The sequence below is a fragment of the Rhineura floridana genome, chromosome 1 (genome assembly GCF_030035675.1).
Source record: "Rhineura floridana isolate rRhiFlo1 chromosome 1, rRhiFlo1.hap2, whole genome shotgun sequence".
Classification (NCBI taxonomy): Eukaryota; Metazoa; Chordata; class Lepidosauria; order Squamata; family Rhineuridae; genus Rhineura; species Rhineura floridana.
Window position 1 is genome coordinate 289,415,409 of NC_084480.1, and position 19,986 is coordinate 289,435,394.

A 19,986-nucleotide genomic window follows, 5' to 3' on the forward strand; every position below is an offset into this window, starting at 1 on the left:
CATCCATTGGATCGCTCCCAGTGTATCGAGGCCTACGGGAGTCAGGCTGACAGGCATACTCTGGGCTGTGGCTGGACTCAGACAGCGAAGTTGTCTGGTCTGATATGTATTCTGATATGCGCTGAGCATAGTCCACCTCTTCCAGCTTCTCAGGATGGAAATCTGTCTTTTCCCTTTTCAGCGCTGTTTTCAGGGCCTTGGCCCGTGCAGTGGCCTGGGCAGCTGCCTTTTCTTCTTCAAGCAGAGCCAATTCCCCTTCCATCTTTGCCTTCTTCCTGGCAAATTCTATGCGCTCTTTTGCTGCTGCAGTTTCAGCATCTGCCTCGGCTGCGGCAAGGGTTAGGGCAATTATGGCTGACTTCCCAGAACTACTGGTTAACGTGGAAGAAGCTTTGGAGCTTGATGTTGTGGAAGCTCTTGATGAAAAAAGGGCCTTAGGGTTTGGTGCTTCCCGAGGCTCAATCCCTTTGACTTTGTCACCAGATGATGCAGGTGTTAACCCAACTAGCATTTCTAGTTCCCTTGAGGCTAGGATGCGCTGCTCCAGGTCCTCCTGAACCTCATCAACTAGTTTATGTCGCTGTTTGTTTACCTGTTTCTCACTCAGACTTGTTTCTGAATTCAGTCTGTCTAGGATGCGGTAGTGGTTTTGTGTCAGGCCAAGCCAGGCGATGCAGTGCTTTGCCAGGTTTTTGTGGACTTTCTGCATGTCTTCCAGGATGGCAGCTGTTCTGGATACTTCCAGGTCACTCTCTACCTATTCCCAGGATCTGCTGCACTTCATGGAAAGTTGAGCCTCTTGCGCTTCTAGAAACTCCCTCATCTTAGACGTTATTTTCATTCTTCTTTTGTCTGATAGGGATGTAGCACTTTCAGCCTTATCCTGACTGCCTTCACTGCAGTTTGCTTCATTGGGAAATGGCATTGTGGAAACCTGCATTTTGCAGTTTGCAGAAGCTTTCTAAAATGGCCGCAACTTCTAATGTGGGTAGCTGGACTGCAGTTATGCTTGGAGTCCAGCAGCTGGCGCTCTGGTGCTCACTCAATGTGGGGAAACAACAGGGCTGGCTCCTTGTAGGCCGATCTGCGTTTTGCACCCAGAGCTTGAGTTTGGAGCTGAGTACAAGGTGGTCTGAGGGCTTGCCTTGAGCAATCAGGCCTTGTGAATAGCTGGTGGGCTACTGCCTTCAGCATGGTTGGAATACCCGTGTGCTTTGTTCTGTCTCCCGCTTGGCTTGGTCTGCGCCGTCTGGGGGTTGAAGAACTCTGCGTATGAGTTTCCAGTCTGCTTTGGAGTAACATACAGCCAAACACAGTCTCTTGATCACTCTGAATGGGCCCAGCTACTTTGTGAGACAAGCAGGCTAGGAACTTGTAAGAGAAGCTGAGTGGATTTTTTAGCAGGAGGGTTACATGCTAATTCACTTGCTTTCAAGACTTCAGAGGAAGTGTAAATCACTCTTTTTTTACTGTTCTGGGCCCGTGGTTCTGAAACTCACTTTGCCAGACAGTCAACTCAATCTCTCTCTTTTAATCAGAACTATTTATTAAACCAGGAAACACAAAAGTATACAAAAACGTAAAAGAAAGCATATAGTCTCTGGGGATGATGAACTGAGGAGGGTGATGATGATGAAGAAGATTGGTAGCAGGTAAATTATATTGTAGGATTGTTGATGAGGTAGATTAAATGGTGGAGAGTTACCTTCTGAGGAAGAAGCTTCTGCAAGAGGCAATTCTGGTAGAGAGATAGCTTCTTAGAGAGAGATAGCTTCTGGTCTTCTGAGAGAGAGATAGCTTCTGAGACAGATAGCTTCTGGTCCTCTTAGAGAGAGATAGCTTCTTAGAGAGAGAGATAGGTAAAAAAAGAGTGTTGTCCTCTGGGGCTACTAGGCCTGCTTCTAGCTTCACTGATGACTGAAACAAACTGAGCCTATTTTTGGAGGGAAAATAATAACTAACCAATTAAAGAGAGAGGTGATGGCACCTGACAGGAAATAACTATGAGGCTAAGGGATCATAGAGACAGCCCTCTAGAGTTCCATAACTTAACCTAATAAATGCCTTATTTAACACAACAGAAGGAGTATCTCTATATACAATTCTAACCCTGCGGAGGCAGTACAGACAGACCTACTGCTTTTGATCCAATTTATCAATTAATTGCTGACTTTTAAATACTTTATCTTTCTGAGATACTGAAAAAATTGTGACAATTTTAAGAACTTAAGTCTACTATTTGTTACAAGGAAGAAAGCCCATCTCAATTTTTTTCTAACACATTTCAACATTTATAGAAGCTTTTCTGCTAGTAAAACCTTAAGATGACTAACAATAAAAACAGCTTAAAATCCAAAGCTAATATATAATTAAAGCTAAAATCCATGGAAAGATATGAACAGCAATACGTGTAGTAAAACAGTCAGCCATTAAATGCTTGGGAGAGTAGAACAGCTTTAACTTTAGAGCCAGTGTAGTGTAGTGGTTAGAGTGTTGGGCTAGGACCTGGGAGACCAGGGTGTGAATCTCCACTCAGTCATGAAGCTAACTGGTGACTTGGGCCAGTCACTGCCTCTCAGCCTAACCTACATGACAGGGTTGTTGTGGGGATTAAATGAGGAGCGGGGAGAACCATGTACACCACCTTGACCTCCTTGGAGAACAGCTGGGATATAAATGCAATAAGTAAAATAAATAATAATAATAAACGGTGCCTAAAATATGACATGTTTAGCACTAAATGTGTTTCTGGTGAGGATGTGTCCGTATGTGGGATGCCAGCACAGAAAAAGCCCTGACATATGGCACAACCTGCCTAACATTTCAAGAGCACTTGGAACTGGTTTTTAGAAGATTGGTTAAAAAATGGAAAGGTTCATATGGAAGATGGTATTTTAGATACCTTCCCTTCAGACCATGTAGAGCTTTATAATGGCTTCAAGTGGCTTCAAGTGAGTAAGGTGAGCTTGGGGCTATTTCTGCACCTAGATTTAGAGAGCAGAAAGATGAACTCCACCCTTCCCTAGGCCCAGAGTTCTACTGGCCTGGAATTTGTTTTGGCCCTGCACTTCCTGGGTGGAACCTCACAGCCATAAAAAATGTCCTCACATCTCCAGCTCACATCCAGAGGGGGAAGTAGAGGCCCAGAGACTTGCATCTGTGCCACCTGTCATCTCCAGAGGGATATCAAGCTAACGTGCCTTTGCTGTTCCTTTCCAGCTCTGATCTGGAGAATGTAAAGCACATGCGCTGAATCAGCCTCTGTGCCGAATGGTCACTCTGAGGTCAGAGTTTGTGTTGCGTACAGAAGCAGAATCAATTTCTATCTCGCTCCAGGTCTGACCTATTGAGGAAGGCAGGTGCTTGTTTTCTGTCTCCTCATGTCCAACCTTAGAGCTGGAGAGAGGGCAGGGGATTTTTCTCTGACTTTATGCCGTGGTTTAGAGACGTAGCATGAGGTCTGGGACAATATCCTGTCTATTGGGGAAGGGGAGGTCCTGGTGAGATAACCATTTTTTGTTTAGCTAGTAAGACCTTCAAAATTTGTTGACTCCTGTTGATAAGCTAAAATCTGCACTCAGAAATAAACGTGAAACTAAAGGAGATATTTTTAACACCTGCAGAATATGTTCAGACTGGCGAGTCTCAGTTGATAACTTTGCATTTTTATTCTGAATCAACCAGTAGCAGCTTCCAAATGTTTTTCAAAGGCAACTCCACATGCAATGTATTACAGTAATCCAACCTCGATTCTTTATGCCATAGAATCTGGGTAGGTAATGTCAAATCTAGATCTAAAATAATCCTAAACTGCACACCTGATGCTTTAAGGGGGAGTGCAGCCCCTCCCGAACATCACATCCCTGGACAGTTGAACCACGTAATAGTTCATTAATCTGAATAAAATATGCTGACATAGCTGCTTCTATTTTGTTCTCTCTGCTGTGCCTCCCAATCCTCTCCAAAGAGTCCCCTTAACCTTCTGGAGCTGATTCTGAGGGTGCATGAGAGGCTGCAGGGAAGAGTAGAGGAGGGAAAAGTTAAATTCCACTAGTGCACATCCCTTGTGTCAGTGGAACAGGAGCACTGTATACCACCCTTAATTTTTATATTCATAATATTTATCATAGATCATTTGTTTTGGTCATGGAAAGGTGAACAGAGGAATTGTAAAGGTTAGATTATGCTTCTTTGTGACCTGTTGATGTCATTTGCAAAGGTCATCATTGTATTTAGGAACATTGTTGCCTGACATATATTACAGCCATCCCCGAAATGCCTCCCTCTATTCTTTGGAATATGATAGTAGTAGAGCATAAAACTGTAGATATCACTGGGCACCCTGCATAATAACCTAAAAACTGCCTTGCTGAATGAGATCAAAGATCCATTCAGTCTGTTAGGGTGACTTGCTCACCTCAATTCCCAGGTGGAAGTGCGAGCTGAGGAAAACCTGTTTGACTGCTAGGCTTTCGGCCAGGTACCATAGTAAAGACACACCAGAGCTTGGAAAAGTTACTTTTTTGAACTACAACTCCCATCAGCCCAATCCAGTGGCCATGCTGGCTGAGGCTCATTGGAGTTATAGTTCAAAAAAGTAACTTTTCCAAGCTCTGAGACACACACACACATACAGCCTCTTGATCAAGAGTGGCCCCAGTCTTAACACAGGCACACAGCCTGGCAAGAATGAGAACCCCGTTTATTTTCAGCAGAGTCAATATATAGGTTTCAGGAGTAGAAGGAGTAAAAGAGCAATAAACAAAATGTAACATAACATTATTGACAACATCAGAGACAAAGAACAGACCCCTGCTACATTTCATTTGCTACGCATCAGATGTCAGGGAGTCCTTCCTTTGGATTCGGACTCATGAGCAATATGTTCTTAAGATAAGGGCCTGTGGGAGGGGGTGTTTTGACACTTTGGGAGTCATAAAACAAGAGAACATATACACAGGAAAATGCATGTAGCCTGAAAAGGTCAAATCTCAGTAACTCTATGTGATCCTATTACTACTTTTTAAAGGGAGTATACGAAGAGAATTCAGAAAGCAGTGCAAGCCTCTGATTATTTACAAGGCTGATAATAAAGTACAAGACAGTTAAGAAAATAAAACAATCGAAGACAGCAGAGTGCTTATCTTCTCAAAACATTGTTGTGGACTGAGAGGCATCTTCAGGGCTAAGTTCCCAGAGGCGAGGAAACGAAATCTAGAGCAGTTGTGCTCCCCCTCCCTCAGTGTTCCATCGTGCTTTGCAACATTGGTTCACAAAGCCTGACAAGTGCCTCCAAACCCATTGTGGGCCCAAAGGGGTTTTTTCTTCCTAATAAGTCCAACATTCTGACCACATTCAGATAGTCATCCATGACAGCACGGTCCTCCTCTCCTCTCATTGTTCACTAGCTTCTGTGTGAAGATCCTTACTTGCATTGTGCTAGAATACTTCATTATGTCCCAGCCAGGCTTAAAAGTGGTTATTGTTTGTTGTTATGTGCCTTGACGTTGACCACGACTTATGGTGGCCCAATGAATCAGCGACCTCCAAGAGCATCTTTCATGAACCACCTTGTTCAGATCTTGTAAGTTCAGGTCTGTGGCTTCCTTTATGGAATCAATCCATCTCTTGTTTGGCCTTCCTCTTTTTCTACTCCCTTCTGTTTTCCCCAGCATTATTATCTTTTCTAATGAATCATGTCTTCTCATGATGTGTCCAAAGTATGATAACCTCAGTTTCCTCATTTTAGCTTCTAGTGATTGTTGTTGTTGTTATGTGCCTTCAAGTCAACTACGACTTATAACAACCCTATGAATCAGTGACCTCCAACAGCATCTGTCATTAACCACCTGGTTCAGATCTTGTAAGTTCAGGTCTGTGGCTTCATTTATGGAATCAATCCATCTCTTGTTTGGCCTTCCTCTTTTTCTTCTTCCTTCTGTTTTTCCAAGCATTATTATCTTTTCTAATGAATCATGTCTTCTCATTATGTGTCCAAAGTATGATAACCTCAGTTTCATCATTTTAGCTTCTAGTGATAGTTCTGGTTTAATTTGTTCTAACACCCAATTATTTGTCTTTTTTGCAGTCCATGGTATCCGCAAAGCTCTTCTGCAACACCACATTTCAAATGCGTTGATTTTTCTCTTATCAGCTTTTTTCACTGTCCAACTTTCACATCCATACATAGACATCAGAAATACCATGGTCTGAATGATCCTGACTTTAGTGTTCAGTGATACATCTTTGCATTTGAGGACCTTTTCTAGTTCTCTCACAGCTGTCCTCCCTAGTCCTAGCCTTCTTCTGATTTCTTGACTATTGTCTCCATTTTGGTTAATGACTGTGTTGAGGTATTGATAATCCTTGACAAGTTCAATGTCCTCATTGTCAACTTTAAAGTTACATAAATATTCTGTTGTCATTACTTTAGTCTTTTTGACGTTCAGCTATAGTCCTGCTTTGCTCTTTAACTTTCATCAGCATTCGTTTCAAATCATTACTGGTTTCTGCTAGTAGTATGGTATCGTCTGCATATCTTAAATTATTGATATTTCTCCCTCCAATTTCACACCTGCTTCCTCTTGGTCCAATCCTGCTTTCCGTATAATATGTTCTGCGTTTAGATTAAATAAATAGGGTGATAAAATATACGCCTGTCTCATACCCTTTCCGATGGGGAACCAATCGGTTTCTCCATATTCTGTTCTTACAGTAGCCTCTTGTCTAGAGTATAGGTTGCACATCAGGACAATCGCATGCTGTGGCACCCCCATATCTTTCAAAGCATTCCATAGTTTTTCATGATCTACACAACCAAAGGCTTTGCTGTAGTCTATAAAGCACAGAGTGATTTTCTTCTGAAATTCCTTGGTCCGTTCCATTATCCAACGTATGTTTGCAGTATGATCTCTGGTACCTCTTCCCTTTCTGCATTCCCTGGGATCCCCTTTATTTGGAATTGGGATGTATATGGAACTCTTCCAGTTTGTGGGCCATTGTTCAGTTTTCCATATTTCTTAACATATTTTTGTCAAAATTTGGACAGATTCAGTCTCAGTAGCTTGCAGCAACTCTATTGGTATGCCATCTATTCCTGGTGATTTGTTTTTCCCAAGTATTTTAAGACCACCGTTCACCTCGCATTCTAAAATTTCTGGTTCTTCATCATACGGTTCCTCCATGAATGAATCAGTCATTCTGGCATCTCTTTTATAGAGTTCTTTAGTGTATTGCTTCCATCTTCCTTTTATTTCGTCTCATTCAGTCAGTGTGTTCCCCTGTTGATTATTCAACATCCCTACTCTTGGTTTAAATTTCCCTTTCATTTCTCTAATATTTTGGAACAGGGCTCTTGTTCTACCCTTTTTGTTGTCCTCTTCTATTTCTATACAGTAACTCTTGTAATAGTTCTCTTTGTCCCTATGTACTAGTTGCTGTATTGTTGCATTTAGGGTTCTGAATGTGTTTCTGTCTCCTTTTGCTTTTCCTTCCCTTCTCTCTTTAACCATTTTAAGAGTTTCTTCAATCATCCATTGAGGTTTTTCTCTCTTTTTAACTAGAGGCATTGTCTTTTTGCATTCTTCCCTGATAACGTCTCTGACTTCATTCCATAGTTCTTCTGGTTCTCTGTCAACTAAGTTTAAAGCCTCAAACCTGTTCCTTATTTGATCTTTATATTCTTCTGGGATGTTATTGTATTTTGGCATGATGATGGCTTTGTTGGTCTTCTTTAGCTTTATTCTGATTTTAGATATGACCAGTTCATGATCTGTACCGCAGTCTGCTCCTGGTCTTGTTTCCGCAGAGAGTATGGAACTTCTCCATCTTCTGCTACCAATTATATAATCAATTTGATTCCTATATCGACCTTATTGTGATCTCCATGTGTACAGTCTTTTCGGTTGCTCAAAAAATGTATTCGCAAGAAACAAATTATTGGCTTCACAGAATTCAGTAAGTCTTTCTCCTGCTTCATTTCTGTCTGCTAGGCCCCATTTCCCCACAATTCCTAGTTCTTCTCTGTTCCCTACTTTTGCATTCCAGTCCCCCATGATTATCAGCACATCTTGTTTTGGTGTGATCAATTTCTTCCTGTACTTCTTCGTAAAATCCCTCCAATTCCTCTTCTTCTGCATTTGCCATTGGAGCATAGACTTGGATGATGGTTATGCTGATAGGTTTCCCGTTTAATCTCATTGATATAACTTGCTCAGATCTTGCGTTGTAGCTCCTAATTGCTTTTGCTACATCACTTCTCGCTTCTCACTATTAAAGCAACCCCATTTCTTCTTAATTTCTCATTTCCTGCATAAAATATTTTGTAGTTGCCTGATTGAAAATGTCCCATTCCCATCCATTTTAGTTTGCTCACACCAAGTGTTGTAATGTTGATGCATTCCATGTCTTGCTTGACAATTTCTAACTTTCCTTGGTTCATGCTTCTCACATTCCATGTTCCTATGGTGTGCGTCGTACAACTCCGGACTCTCCTTTTGCATCTGTGCGCATCAGCCTCTGGGCTTCCTTTCGGCTTTGACCCAGCTGCGTCATCAGTCACAGTGCTACTTGTACTTGTCCTTTGTTCTTCCCCAGTAGCTTGGTGAGTGCCTTCTGATCTGGGGGGGTCTCATCTTCCAGCACTATCTCGTGTTGCATTTTGGATACTCTGTTCATAGGGTTTTCGTGGTAAGAGATATTCAGAGGTGGTTTACTATTGCCTTCCTCTGAGTTTGGATGCATCTTAGTCTGGTGTTTCAGCTTTGACCATTTCGCCTTGGGTGCCCCTGCTAGGAGTCTTTCCTCTTGGTCTAGACTCCTGATGGCATTGCTCTTAGCTTCTTCAGCACTCTCAAGCCCCCTCACCACGTTAAGGTGTGCATCCTAGAGGGGAGAAAGTGGTTATAAAACACTAAAATAAGCCAGGATCACTTGGGCATTTAAAAATAGGGTTGGAGTATGCCTGGTCCTTTGGGGGAAGTGCAACTCTGTCCAAAATGGGCCACTCACCATGTACTACCCACCTATAAGTTCTTTTTCTTATCAGGATTAAACCTCATCCAGTGCATTATTTATTTCAGACAATGGTTTAGCACCTCCACAACTTCACATGAGTCTGATTAAAAGGAGGACAGTGTTATCAGCATAATGATGATCCCACACTCCAAGAAACCCTGATGGTTTTTCTCAGTGGTTTCATGTCTACATCAAGGAAGACAAAATAGAGCCCTGTGGCATCTGATAGCATAGCCTTCCCCAACCTGCTGCCCTCCAGGTATTTTGGACTATTGCTCCCATCAGCCCCAGGCAACTTGGCTGATGATCAGGGATGATGGGAGCTGTAGCCAAACAACATCTTTGTTGGAGAGGGCAGTAGTTCCAGCCATTTAGGTAGCAATGGAACCACTGAAGTACAGTGGTCCCAGTTCCCACCCTAGGTGGCTGCTCCAGAAGGATTATTATTATTTTATTTATCAAATTTATATCCCGCCCTCCCCCCAGTTGGAGCCCAGTGCAGTAAACAACTCAAAAATCATGATCAATGGGATCAGCTTCTGAGAGGTCCAGGAAAAATAGCAGGACTGCAGTCCTCATATCCTTCTCCCAGCATGGGTAATCTGTTAGGGGATTAAAGTTGTTTCAGTGCCAGAACCAGGCTGAAAACCAAAATGAAAAGGATCTAGATAATTATGATAACTTTTGTACTGTTAATGCCTTCCTACTAATTATTAACCATTAATTTGCTTGTTTTTACTGCTATAGCACAGGTAACTAATGTTTTCATAGAGCTTTCCATTGATCATAAAATTACTTCCAGATAGTCATAGTCAGTTTTAAACCTCATCATCAATATATCAATATATAATCTCCAAGACATAATATATAATCTCCAAGAAATAATATTAGAATGTAGTATACATAATCTAGTTGCTCCTTGAATTAACTTCAGTCTTGGTGCAGCATCATGCCTCATCTTCACTGAGATCCTCCAAATGAATTTGTATTTTCTCAGGGTAATTTGTAAGAGTGGTGAAGCTTTGAATCAAAGGGTGGGCCATAAGCTGCAGCCTTGTGCCCACTGAACGGAAAATTTATAATGACAAAAATGTATTTTTGCAAAATGAGCTAAGTTTATATTTAATTTTTTTTCTCATGTTAGACTTTATCTGGGGACAAAGCAATACCAGTGCTAGGCACAAGGTGGTGTTTCATCCTTTGTTATGAATAGCCTGCTCTCTTAACTATAACATTTTTATGCGGAAAGATGTCTGTGTGGTGAGAGGTTTGCCTTTTTAAAAAGACCATATTCTAGGTTCTTTAAAATTAATATATTGTTGTGAGTTTGGGGGTTGGAATGGATGATTCCTGTGAGTCCCCTTCCAGCCTCTGATTTAGAATCCTGTGCCTTGGGTTGAGGGGCTGGCCAGATGAGTTTCATTTGTTAAGCTAATAGAGTGGCCAGGTTTGTTAATGGGTCTTTCAGGTGCCCAGCAACTGGTGAATGGGCCAGGAAGATCCTTTTGTCATTGAAACTCTTCAGAAGAGCCTTCCCTCCCCCTCCTGGCAGCTATGAGAGGTTTGTATTTTTAGTGTGTGTTGGGTTGGGTCAGAGAATGGCTGGGAACTGGAGGCAAGCAGAGAGACTGGCTCTCTGTACCTGTTGAGCCCCAGTTACTCCAAACACCTCAGATCGAGCATGCAGAGGAGGACCAGACTTCTGAGAGCCTTGAGGGAGGGGGGAGCGTTAGCAACCCTTCAATCTCTCTGGACACTCCCTTGGGCCGCTTAGAGCCTGTCCACCTGATAGCATCTTGCCACCTGCCAGAGCTGTTGGGAAGCGATCTCTCTTGCACACCAACTCCAATCCCCAGGACACCCCGCTTGGACCTTCAAACGTTTCCCCGCCAACTCGCTCCCTGCCCCCTGAAGTCGAGCCAGCACCTAGTGAGCCTGTATTATGTGATGAGCAGGCGGAGGTTCGCCCCCCTTTACTCCGCACGAGACAATGCGAGAAGTGGTTTGGTCAGAGGGAGAGTCTTCGAAGGAGTCAGAAATTATGAGCGAAGACTTCCTACTTAAGGCGGCACCCCTTTGATTGGGGTGCTGAGTCAACTTATTCCATACGCTGCAGAGGATGCTTAGTTAGCATAGTTAGTGTCAGTAGTGAGCTAATCTACCCAGGCCTATGAGACGCACCACCTTTGATGTAATGGTGACTCTAATAAAGCAAGAATTATTGTCAGACTCGCCTCCAACTCCTGTGTCAAACTCTGGTCAGGACAGCACCATGGCTTTAGGATGCCTCCTGTAACACTGATGGAAAAACCGGATATTGGACTGCTGAGGCCTTGATCCCTCCATCCTAAGCTCAGGTTGGAATGTGTGTAAATAAATAAACCATATTTCATAAAGACACCACAGTCTCCGCTGACCTTCTTCCCAAGGAAACCAAACTCAGGGTGAGCACAGGGACCCCTGGAAATCTCACCGCTCTGAGATTGGGGGGGCGCACAACACTGGTGTCAGTAGTGGGATTGAGTTTCCTGGAAGAAGCATTGGGAGCAAGGTGTGCCTGAGTTAAAATGGAGGGAGAAACAGCAATCTTCCTGGAACAGCTAAAATTGATACTCCAGCAGCAAAGGCAACAAGAGCGCCAGGAGGATCAGCAGCAAAGGCAAAAAGAGCGCCAGGAGGACCAGGAGCAAAGGCAACAAGAGCGCCAAGAGGAACAGGAGCACTGGCAATGAATGGGGGAGATGATTGGAAGCTTCTTGGGAGAGGAAAGGGAGACCCCATGTGAGGAGGTAAGAGCCCTGCCTGATCAGCTGCTACAAGGGGCCGAGAGTGGCCCGGGAGTCCAGCTGCAGAGCACCCAGACTGGGGTGGCTAAAGAGATCCAGAAAGTGGATGGGCAGCTGGAGGGTTTGGACTGTGAGGAGTTGCAGTCAGTAGCGGAGGAGGAAAAAGAGGCTTTGATTGTCCAGGAGCCTGCCAGGGAGGAAGACACCTGAATACTGGAAGTAAAGCCCCAAGAGTTGAAGGAGGACAGGCTGGAAACTGAAGAGGAAGATGCCTCAGAAGAAAGTGGGGTAGAGGCTGGAGAGGAGATGCTGCTGATAGATTTCTCTGCTCCACGTGTGCCGCCTGTTAAAGAAGTAATGCATGAGGAGGAAAAGGCCTTAGAGAAAGCTGGACTAAAGGCTGGAAAAAAGCAGCGGTTGATAGATTTCTTTGCCCTGTGTGTGCCAGCTGTGGAAGAGAAAGTGCAGGAGGAAAAGTTGGAGTTGTGTGTGCGAGAGGAGCTGCCAGCAGCTGGAGAAATGGCTGTGCAAGAAAAAGTGCAGGAGGTGGGTGTGCAAGTCCAAGAGGAGCTCCCAGTGCCTGGAGAGATGGGTCAGATAAAATCCCTTTGTCCCTTGGGTGCCCCATGATGGTCCCATAGGGTGGGATGCAGCTCCTATGATGGGTGCAGTCCCTGAGCAAATTCCAGCAGTGAGAGGCACCCAGCACCCTGAGAGTTTGGAGGGCAAGAGACATTGGGAGGGTTACCTGCCTCTGTTTGGGCCCATGTTTCACACTGGAGGTTGTGAGGGAGAACAGAGAAGATTTCTTTCTCCCTACCTGGGTAGGCTAGTCCAGCTAGTCCTGAAGAAGATGCCCCCAGATAAAGACTTGTGGCAGAACTTTGATTTGGAGTTTGGGGCAGGAGATGAAGTGGACTGGCTTAAAGACTTTTTCCAGAGCAGAGAATGGGAGGAAAATAGCTACAGTCTGCCATGTGCTGATGAGGAAACAAATCTGTTCCTGGATATGAGTCCCAAGACCCCGCAGGAGCAGCAACGAGCAGCAACGAGCAGCTTGGACTGGGAACTCCATGAAGCCCCAAGACAAAGGGCCATGTGGGCAACTGCGTGGTTTGGGGGTGGGGTTATGCATATGGGACTGTTATGCATATGGGCAAGGTAATAGAGCGTGTGGTGGCCTCCCAGCTCCAGGGATTCCTGGATGAAACGGAGTATCTAGATCCATTTCAGTCTGGTTTCAGGCCTGGTTATGGGACGGAGATAGCTTTGGTCGCCTTGGTGGACGACCTATGCAGAGAACTGGACAGGGGGAGTGTGTCCCTGTTGGTTCTGCTGGACCTCTCAGCGGCTTTCGATACCATCGACCATGGTATCCTTCTGGGCCGCCTTGCTGGGATGGGACTTGGAGGCACTGTTTTACAGTGGCTCTGTTCCTTCCTGGAGGGACGAACCCAGGAAGTGGTGCTGGGGGATTCCTGTTCAACGCCTTGGCCATTGTCCTGTGGGGTCCCTCAGGGCTCAGTTTTGCCCCCCATGCCATTTAACATCTACATGAAACCACTGGGAGAGGTTGTCCGGGGCTTTGGGGTTCGGTGCCATCAGTATGCTGATGACACCCAACTCTACTTCTCCTTTCCACCTAACTCCAAGGAAGCTGTCTTGGTTTTAAACCGGTGTCTGTCATCAGTGGTGGACTGGATGAGGGCGAACAAATTGAAGCTTAATCCAGACAAGACAGAGGTGCTCCTGGTTAGTCAAAAGGCAAATCAGGGAATAGGGATTCAGCCTGTGCTGGATGGGGTTACACTCCCCCTGAAGACACAGGTATGCAGTTTGGGTGTGCTCCTGGACTCAGCTTTAAATTTGGAGGCCCAGGTTTCTGCGGTGGCCAGGAGTGCTTTTGCACAATTAAGATTAGTGCCAACTGCACCCGTTCCTTGAGCCGTCTGATCTGGGCACGGTGACACATGCCTTAGTTACATCCCGTTTAGATTACTGTAACGCGCTCTACATGGGGCTGCCTCTGAAGACTGTTCGGAAACTTCAGTTGGTGCAACGTGCTGCAGCCAGAATGTTAACTGGGGCTGGTTACAGGGACCATACGACTCCCCTGTTACAAAAGCTCCACTGGTTGCCACTTTGTTTCCGGACACAATTCAAAGTGCTGGTGATGACCTATAAAGCCCTATATGGCTTAGGTCCAGGCTATCTGTCAGACCGTATCTCCCTATATGAGCCTGCCCGGGCCCTGAGATCCTCAGGAGAGGCCCTTCTCTCAATACCTACGTCCTCACAAGCACGACTAGTGGGGATGCGAGATAGGGCCTTTTCGGTGGCTGCCCCGAGGCTTTGGAACTACCTTCCTAGGGAAGCAAGAATGGCCCCCTCTTTGCAGTCCTTCCGTCGGCAAGCAAAGACTTTTTTATTTCAACAAGCCTTTGGAACTGAAAGCTGGTAAGGACAGGTCTTGAAGGGTGCTGCATTGCTACTGTCTAACTGTATTATTTTAAACTGAGTTTGGATTATTTTAACTGTATGTATGAATGGTTTTAATACTGTAAATTGTTTAATTTCATTTTAATCTAGACTTTTATATGTTTTTAATTATATGTGTGCTTTTATCTGGAAGCCGCCGTGAGTTCCAGTTTTGGGAAAAGGGCAGGGTAAAAATAATGATAATAAATAAATAAAATAAAAAACTATGAATGCCATTATGTAAGGAAATTATGCAATTGCCTGTTTTGTTCCACATTTGAATGTTGTATTGTTATTCAACAAATGTCTTAACATGACTCCCACAATTCACTTTTCCTGTTTTACCATTTGAAATTATTATATTTTTAAAAATGTCCCTTAGCCTGTTTGCTTACGTTTTCCAGAATTTCAGGATGATAGACAAGTACGGCATTCTCAGAGCAGACCCACTGAAATAAATTATCATCAGTGGGTCTGCTCTGAATATGACATTGGATATCACCCTCAGTGTTTTTTGTAGCATGTCACCTGTACTGGATTGGCCATATAAGGAATTATGAAATACATACTTTCTGTTTAAACGTGTGTTATAATTCATGATCTCATCTCCAGGTTTGGAGACAACATGCTTCTGAATGCCAATTCCTGGGAAAGAACAGCAGGGGAGGGCTAATGCCATCCAGCCCTGTTCTGGGGCTTACTTGAGGCATTAATTCTCCAGTGTGGGAAGCAGGATGCTGGACTTGATAGACCTTTGGTCTAATCAAGCCAAGTTCTTATGTACTTACGTGCTGAGGAACGACTAAAATGATTTAGATCATTTTATTTCTGGCATTTTAATACCTAATTTATATATAGATTACTCCAGAGACATGGAGGCTGCAATCCTAAACATACTTTACTAAGGAATGAATTTCTCTGAACTCATTGAAACTTACTTCTTAGTGAGCATGCAGAAGATTGCACTATTGGAAAATATTTGTTCTTTTTACTATTGGACTAAGAAGAACCTGGCACCTGTTCGTTATTTTTTTGTGACCATGTCAGATATGGTTAAACATACAAGACTTCTTATGTATTTTTGTTAAAATTGTAATTAAAACATCTTTAATGGTATTTAGCAGACTGTTTCTGGAAAAGGAGGCCTGTATTTGACATGTATTTGGTGTGAAATTGCTCTTTTGCCTTCTTTTTGGAAATGAATACATATTACCTCTATTGTTTTATATGTAGGTAATGTGGGTATGTAACTCGTGCCGAAAACAACAAGAAATCCTCACAAAATCTGGAGCATGGTTTTATAATAGTGGAACAAATACACCACAGAAACCTGGTCAAGAAGTTTTTAGAGGGCCGTGTAACGAAGAAGCGCCTCAGGAGAAAAAAGCAAAGCTGCAAGAGCAATCCATATCAGCGCTGGAACGAGGTAGATCTCAAGGGCTCACAAGGCAAGACTCCATAAACGACTCAGGAGGAAAGGTGTCGATTGACACAGCAGACAGGTGAGGAGCTGGCTCATTTTATACTTCAAAAAGAGAATTGTCATCTGTTTATGAGTCAGATTATCTTTGCATCTCTTTTTCATTTTTTATTGTTATTTCATCTAATCAGAATATAAAGAAACATTTATTTACAAAAGTATGCAATGTCTGCATTATTAGTTATTTATTTCCCATTTAAATAAGGATGGTTCTGTATGTGAGCACATCCATTTTTTATAAATTAGAAATGGCTCCATATTGTCCTTGTAGAATGAATAAGACCCAAAGTTATATCATTAATTCTGTAGCATGAATTGGATCAAAGGTGCATCTAGTTCAAAATGTTAGATATTTCTCTCTCTTTCTGTATGTCTGTGTATGTGGTGAGAGTGGACTATGTACATCTAAGGCCTAAATTAGAAATATATTAAGAACTCAAAGGAAACTGCTAATTTGTGTATTTTAGTTGGGTGCAATTTAAGTTGTTTGTAATTTTTCACAAATTGTAGTTAGATAGATAGCTTTATTTGCTTATAGCCATAGGCCATTGCATACAAAAAGACAATAAAACAGAATGAGGGAATAGAAAATAAAATACAATCACATCAGACTCAACAAAGTACAAGTACAATTTAAAACTATTAAACTTTAGTAAAATTTACTCTAATATTTTTAGCTGCAAGAGCAAAATTGGCCACTGCCAAAGTAGTAGAAGGATTCAGGTCGGCCAATAATTCAACAATTAAAAAATCAGTGTGAAGGCCCGATCTATGCCTGAGAAGGGGGTCCAAGAATTTGTGTCTCGGATTGGAATACAATGGGCAACGCAGCAGATAATGATATAAATCCTCGACTGCTGCGTCTCCACAAACACAGTGACGGTCCGCCCGAGGGACCCCCTTATATCTACCCTCCAAATAAGCGGTGGGCATCATCTGAAATCTAATTTGTGTATAAATTCTATGCAATAGGGGACATGATAGATTTGTTAAATAAGGTGAAATGACATGATCAGATTTAAAAAGAGGAAACCATCTTGAAAAGGGGGAGGCCACAATAACAGACCTATCTTGTGCCATGTTGAAGTTAAAGATCCAATTGCGTAACTCTAAAGGCGACCATAATGAAAGGGTGCTATTCGGGAAATTATATGATTGAATTAAAGACTTGATGGTATGGGCCCATCCTCCTTGTTGCATTTGTTCAAGCCAAGAAAGATTAACATAGGAGGAGTCGTCCAACAAGGAAATTTTCCTCCATAGCCTTAGAGCAGCCAAATCAATTTTGGCAGAGATGGAAGGAAGGCCTAATTCTGCCCTAATATGTGCAGCAGGGGCACCACAAGGGAGCCCCAAAATCTGTCTTAGAAAGGTGTTTTGTATGGGTTCAAGAAGAGATTTGTATGATTGGCCCCAAAGACCAGACCCATATAGTAATTTGGATAAGGCTTTAGCGATGAAGATTTTCAGCATGGGAGGGACTAATTGACCACCACGAGTATAGAAGAACTTCTTCAATTGGCCAACTAATCTAGACAGCGTCAGTTTAAGTTCTTTAATGTGAGGTTTCCATGAAAGTTTGTTATTAAAAATAATCCCTAAATATTTAAAATTTTGAACTTGATCTAAGGGGATTCCATTTAGCTTCCAGATAGATTTAGATTTACTGTGCTTCCCACAAACCATAATTTTTGATTTGGAGAGATTTATCTGTATCCTGTTGGATTGACAATACTCCTCCAGCCGAGTTAACAATCTTCTAAGTCCAATTTTATTAATAGAGAACAAGGCCAGGTCGTCAGTGTATAAAAGAGTTGAATTTTTTTCTTTGCCCACAGAGGGGGGGGGAAAGGATGGAGCTGACAATGCTGGGACTAGATCATTGATGAAGTAATTAAAAAGAAAAGGGGCCAAAATGCAGCCTTGTTTGACCCCTTTTAGGACCGGTATTTCTCTCGAAAGTGCGCCATTTCTGCCTAAGCAAATTCTTAGGGAATTTGATTGGTGAAGCGATTTTATTAGCCAGACTAGTCTCCTGTCGGCATTTGATTGGGCCAACTTAAACCACAGGAGCTCTCTATCCACAGAATCAAAGGCTGCAGCAAAATCAATAAACGCCACGTAGAGAGATTGGTGTGAACCTTTTAAAGCTTTATATATTAAGTGATTTAAAATGAAGGCCTGGTCCATTATGCTTTTCCCTTTCCTAAAACCTGCCTGTTCTTGATGTATAACCGAGAACCTAGAGTCCCATTCAGTAAGTTTGTTAAGAAGGAATCGAGCATATAACTTAGCTGTAATGTCTACTGGACTAATAGGTCTATAATTTTTAGGAAGGGAAGGATCGCCTTTTTTAAAAATGGGAACTATTATACTGGTTCGCCAACCCACGGGGAACTCGCCGGTGTTATTAATATGGGTGAAAAGAATAGCAAGTAAAGGAGTCCACCAAGAAATTTCCGACAAGAAAATCTCCGGGGGTAACATGTCCTCACCCGGAGCTTTGTTTGTATGTAGTGTCATAATCAGGTCTCCTATTTCAGAAACGGAGACGGGGCCATACAGGAAGATCAGCTAACTCAACAAAGGAACTGGGAGGTGTTAACGATGGGGACCCAAAGATTGTACTAAAATGGGAAACCCAAGTTTCAGGAAGAATAGGTGGAATAGAAACGAAGTAACTTTGGGCAAGACCCCCGTGCACCAGTTTCCAAAATTCCAAGTCATTGCCTTGGAGGTATGCTTGTCCCAGATCTTTCCAGTTATTCCGATAAAAAATCTGCTTTTTATCTTTCAGCAATTTCTTGTATGCCCTCTTAAGCGAGAGCATGTGAGAGAAAGCAAACTCTGAATAATTTCGACGTGTAATTTTAATTTGGGTGGTAAGCTCTTTCTTTTTTGCTCAACAGTCCCTATCAAACCAGGTTTTTTGAGGTTGAATGTCTTTCTGTTTAAGGAATAAGTCGGTTGACACCACGATCTTAAGAGCTTTAGTGATCTTCTCGTAAGTATCAAGAATATCCACTGGGTGAGCACTAAGCTGGTGGTAAAGATTTGACAAAAAAGGTGACGCTAAAGCATGCTTAACTGACGTGGCTACATTCACTGACCACTTAAGGCGTCTAGATCCACATAAAAGATCTAGAGTTGGGATTGGGTTGCCTAATGAGGACTTTGATAAGGGGCAACTCAGGATAAGGCAGATTGGAAGATGGTCACTGTCTGGTCTAGATATAACTGTAAATTTTTTTATCAGAGAAACTAAAGACGGAGATCCTAAAAAATAATCTACAACACTTGCCCCTCTCCCTGTGGTAAATGTAAAAAAACCCCGTGAAGAATCTAAATATGTCCCATTAATACAAACTAACTGAAATTTAATCAATAATCTAAAAAGGGCTCTGCCGTTTTGATTTACAGAGGTATCTCTTGAAGTGTGAGGAAGAATTAACTGCTCCTCAAGCGCACCCTCTGGAAAATCGCTCAGAGATGGAAAAGTTTGGCCCAATCTCGCGTTAAAATCGCCACAAATTAGTAGCAAGTGAGATTGGTGGTCATTGGAAAGCTTATCTAGATATTTATCTAGTTGTGCCCATCTTGATGATGAGATGTAATGAGACGATGGCGGAAAATATACATTTAAGCATATAATAGAATATTTAGCAGAAAAAGAAATAAACACTAAACAAAAGTCCGGGGGCGGTTCTAAAGGAAGGGAAATCACGACATCTAGTGAAGTAGCTATTAATGTTGCTAGGCCTCCACTGGCGCGGCCCCTTGTAGCGGTCTTCGTAGCTGGACGGACCCACGACTTGAAGCCCTGAAGGTCGATTAGCTGGGAGTCGCAAAGCCAAGTTTCCTGAAGTCACAAGATGTCAAATGATTGGATAAAGGTTGTAAAATCCATATCATTTAACTTATTGTTCCATCCCGCTATATTTCATGAAAGACAAGCAATGTCCGGTAAATGGGTTTTGGTACAATGCTTGGTCGGGGGATTTTTTGGACCTCCTGTGGATTGGGCAAATGCTGGGCGTAAGAGGATGGGTAGAGCAGTGGAGATTACTTTTGCGTTGCTCTGTCAATTCGCTGGGGGACCCCGATCTAATAGATCACGTGAAGCCGAAGTTAACTTGCCGGCATTTGAAAAAAAGGGGTCAAAGGAAAAACTACTAGGAGAAGACTGAAGGGAAGAGTTAGCCGGGGATCCCAATTCTTCAGGGTACA

General features: G+C 42.9%; 1 protein-coding gene across 1 annotated transcript in view; it reads left to right on the plus strand.

Moving 5' to 3' along the window:
* The window catches only part of RIMS2 (regulating synaptic membrane exocytosis 2), a 374,923-nt gene that overhangs the window by 153,427 nt on the left and 201,510 nt on the right, over positions 1-19,986 (plus strand). The window contains 1 exon segment of the mRNA XM_061611686.1: positions 15,513-15,781. Coding sequence (XP_061467670.1) covers positions 15,513-15,781 — 269 coding nt within the window.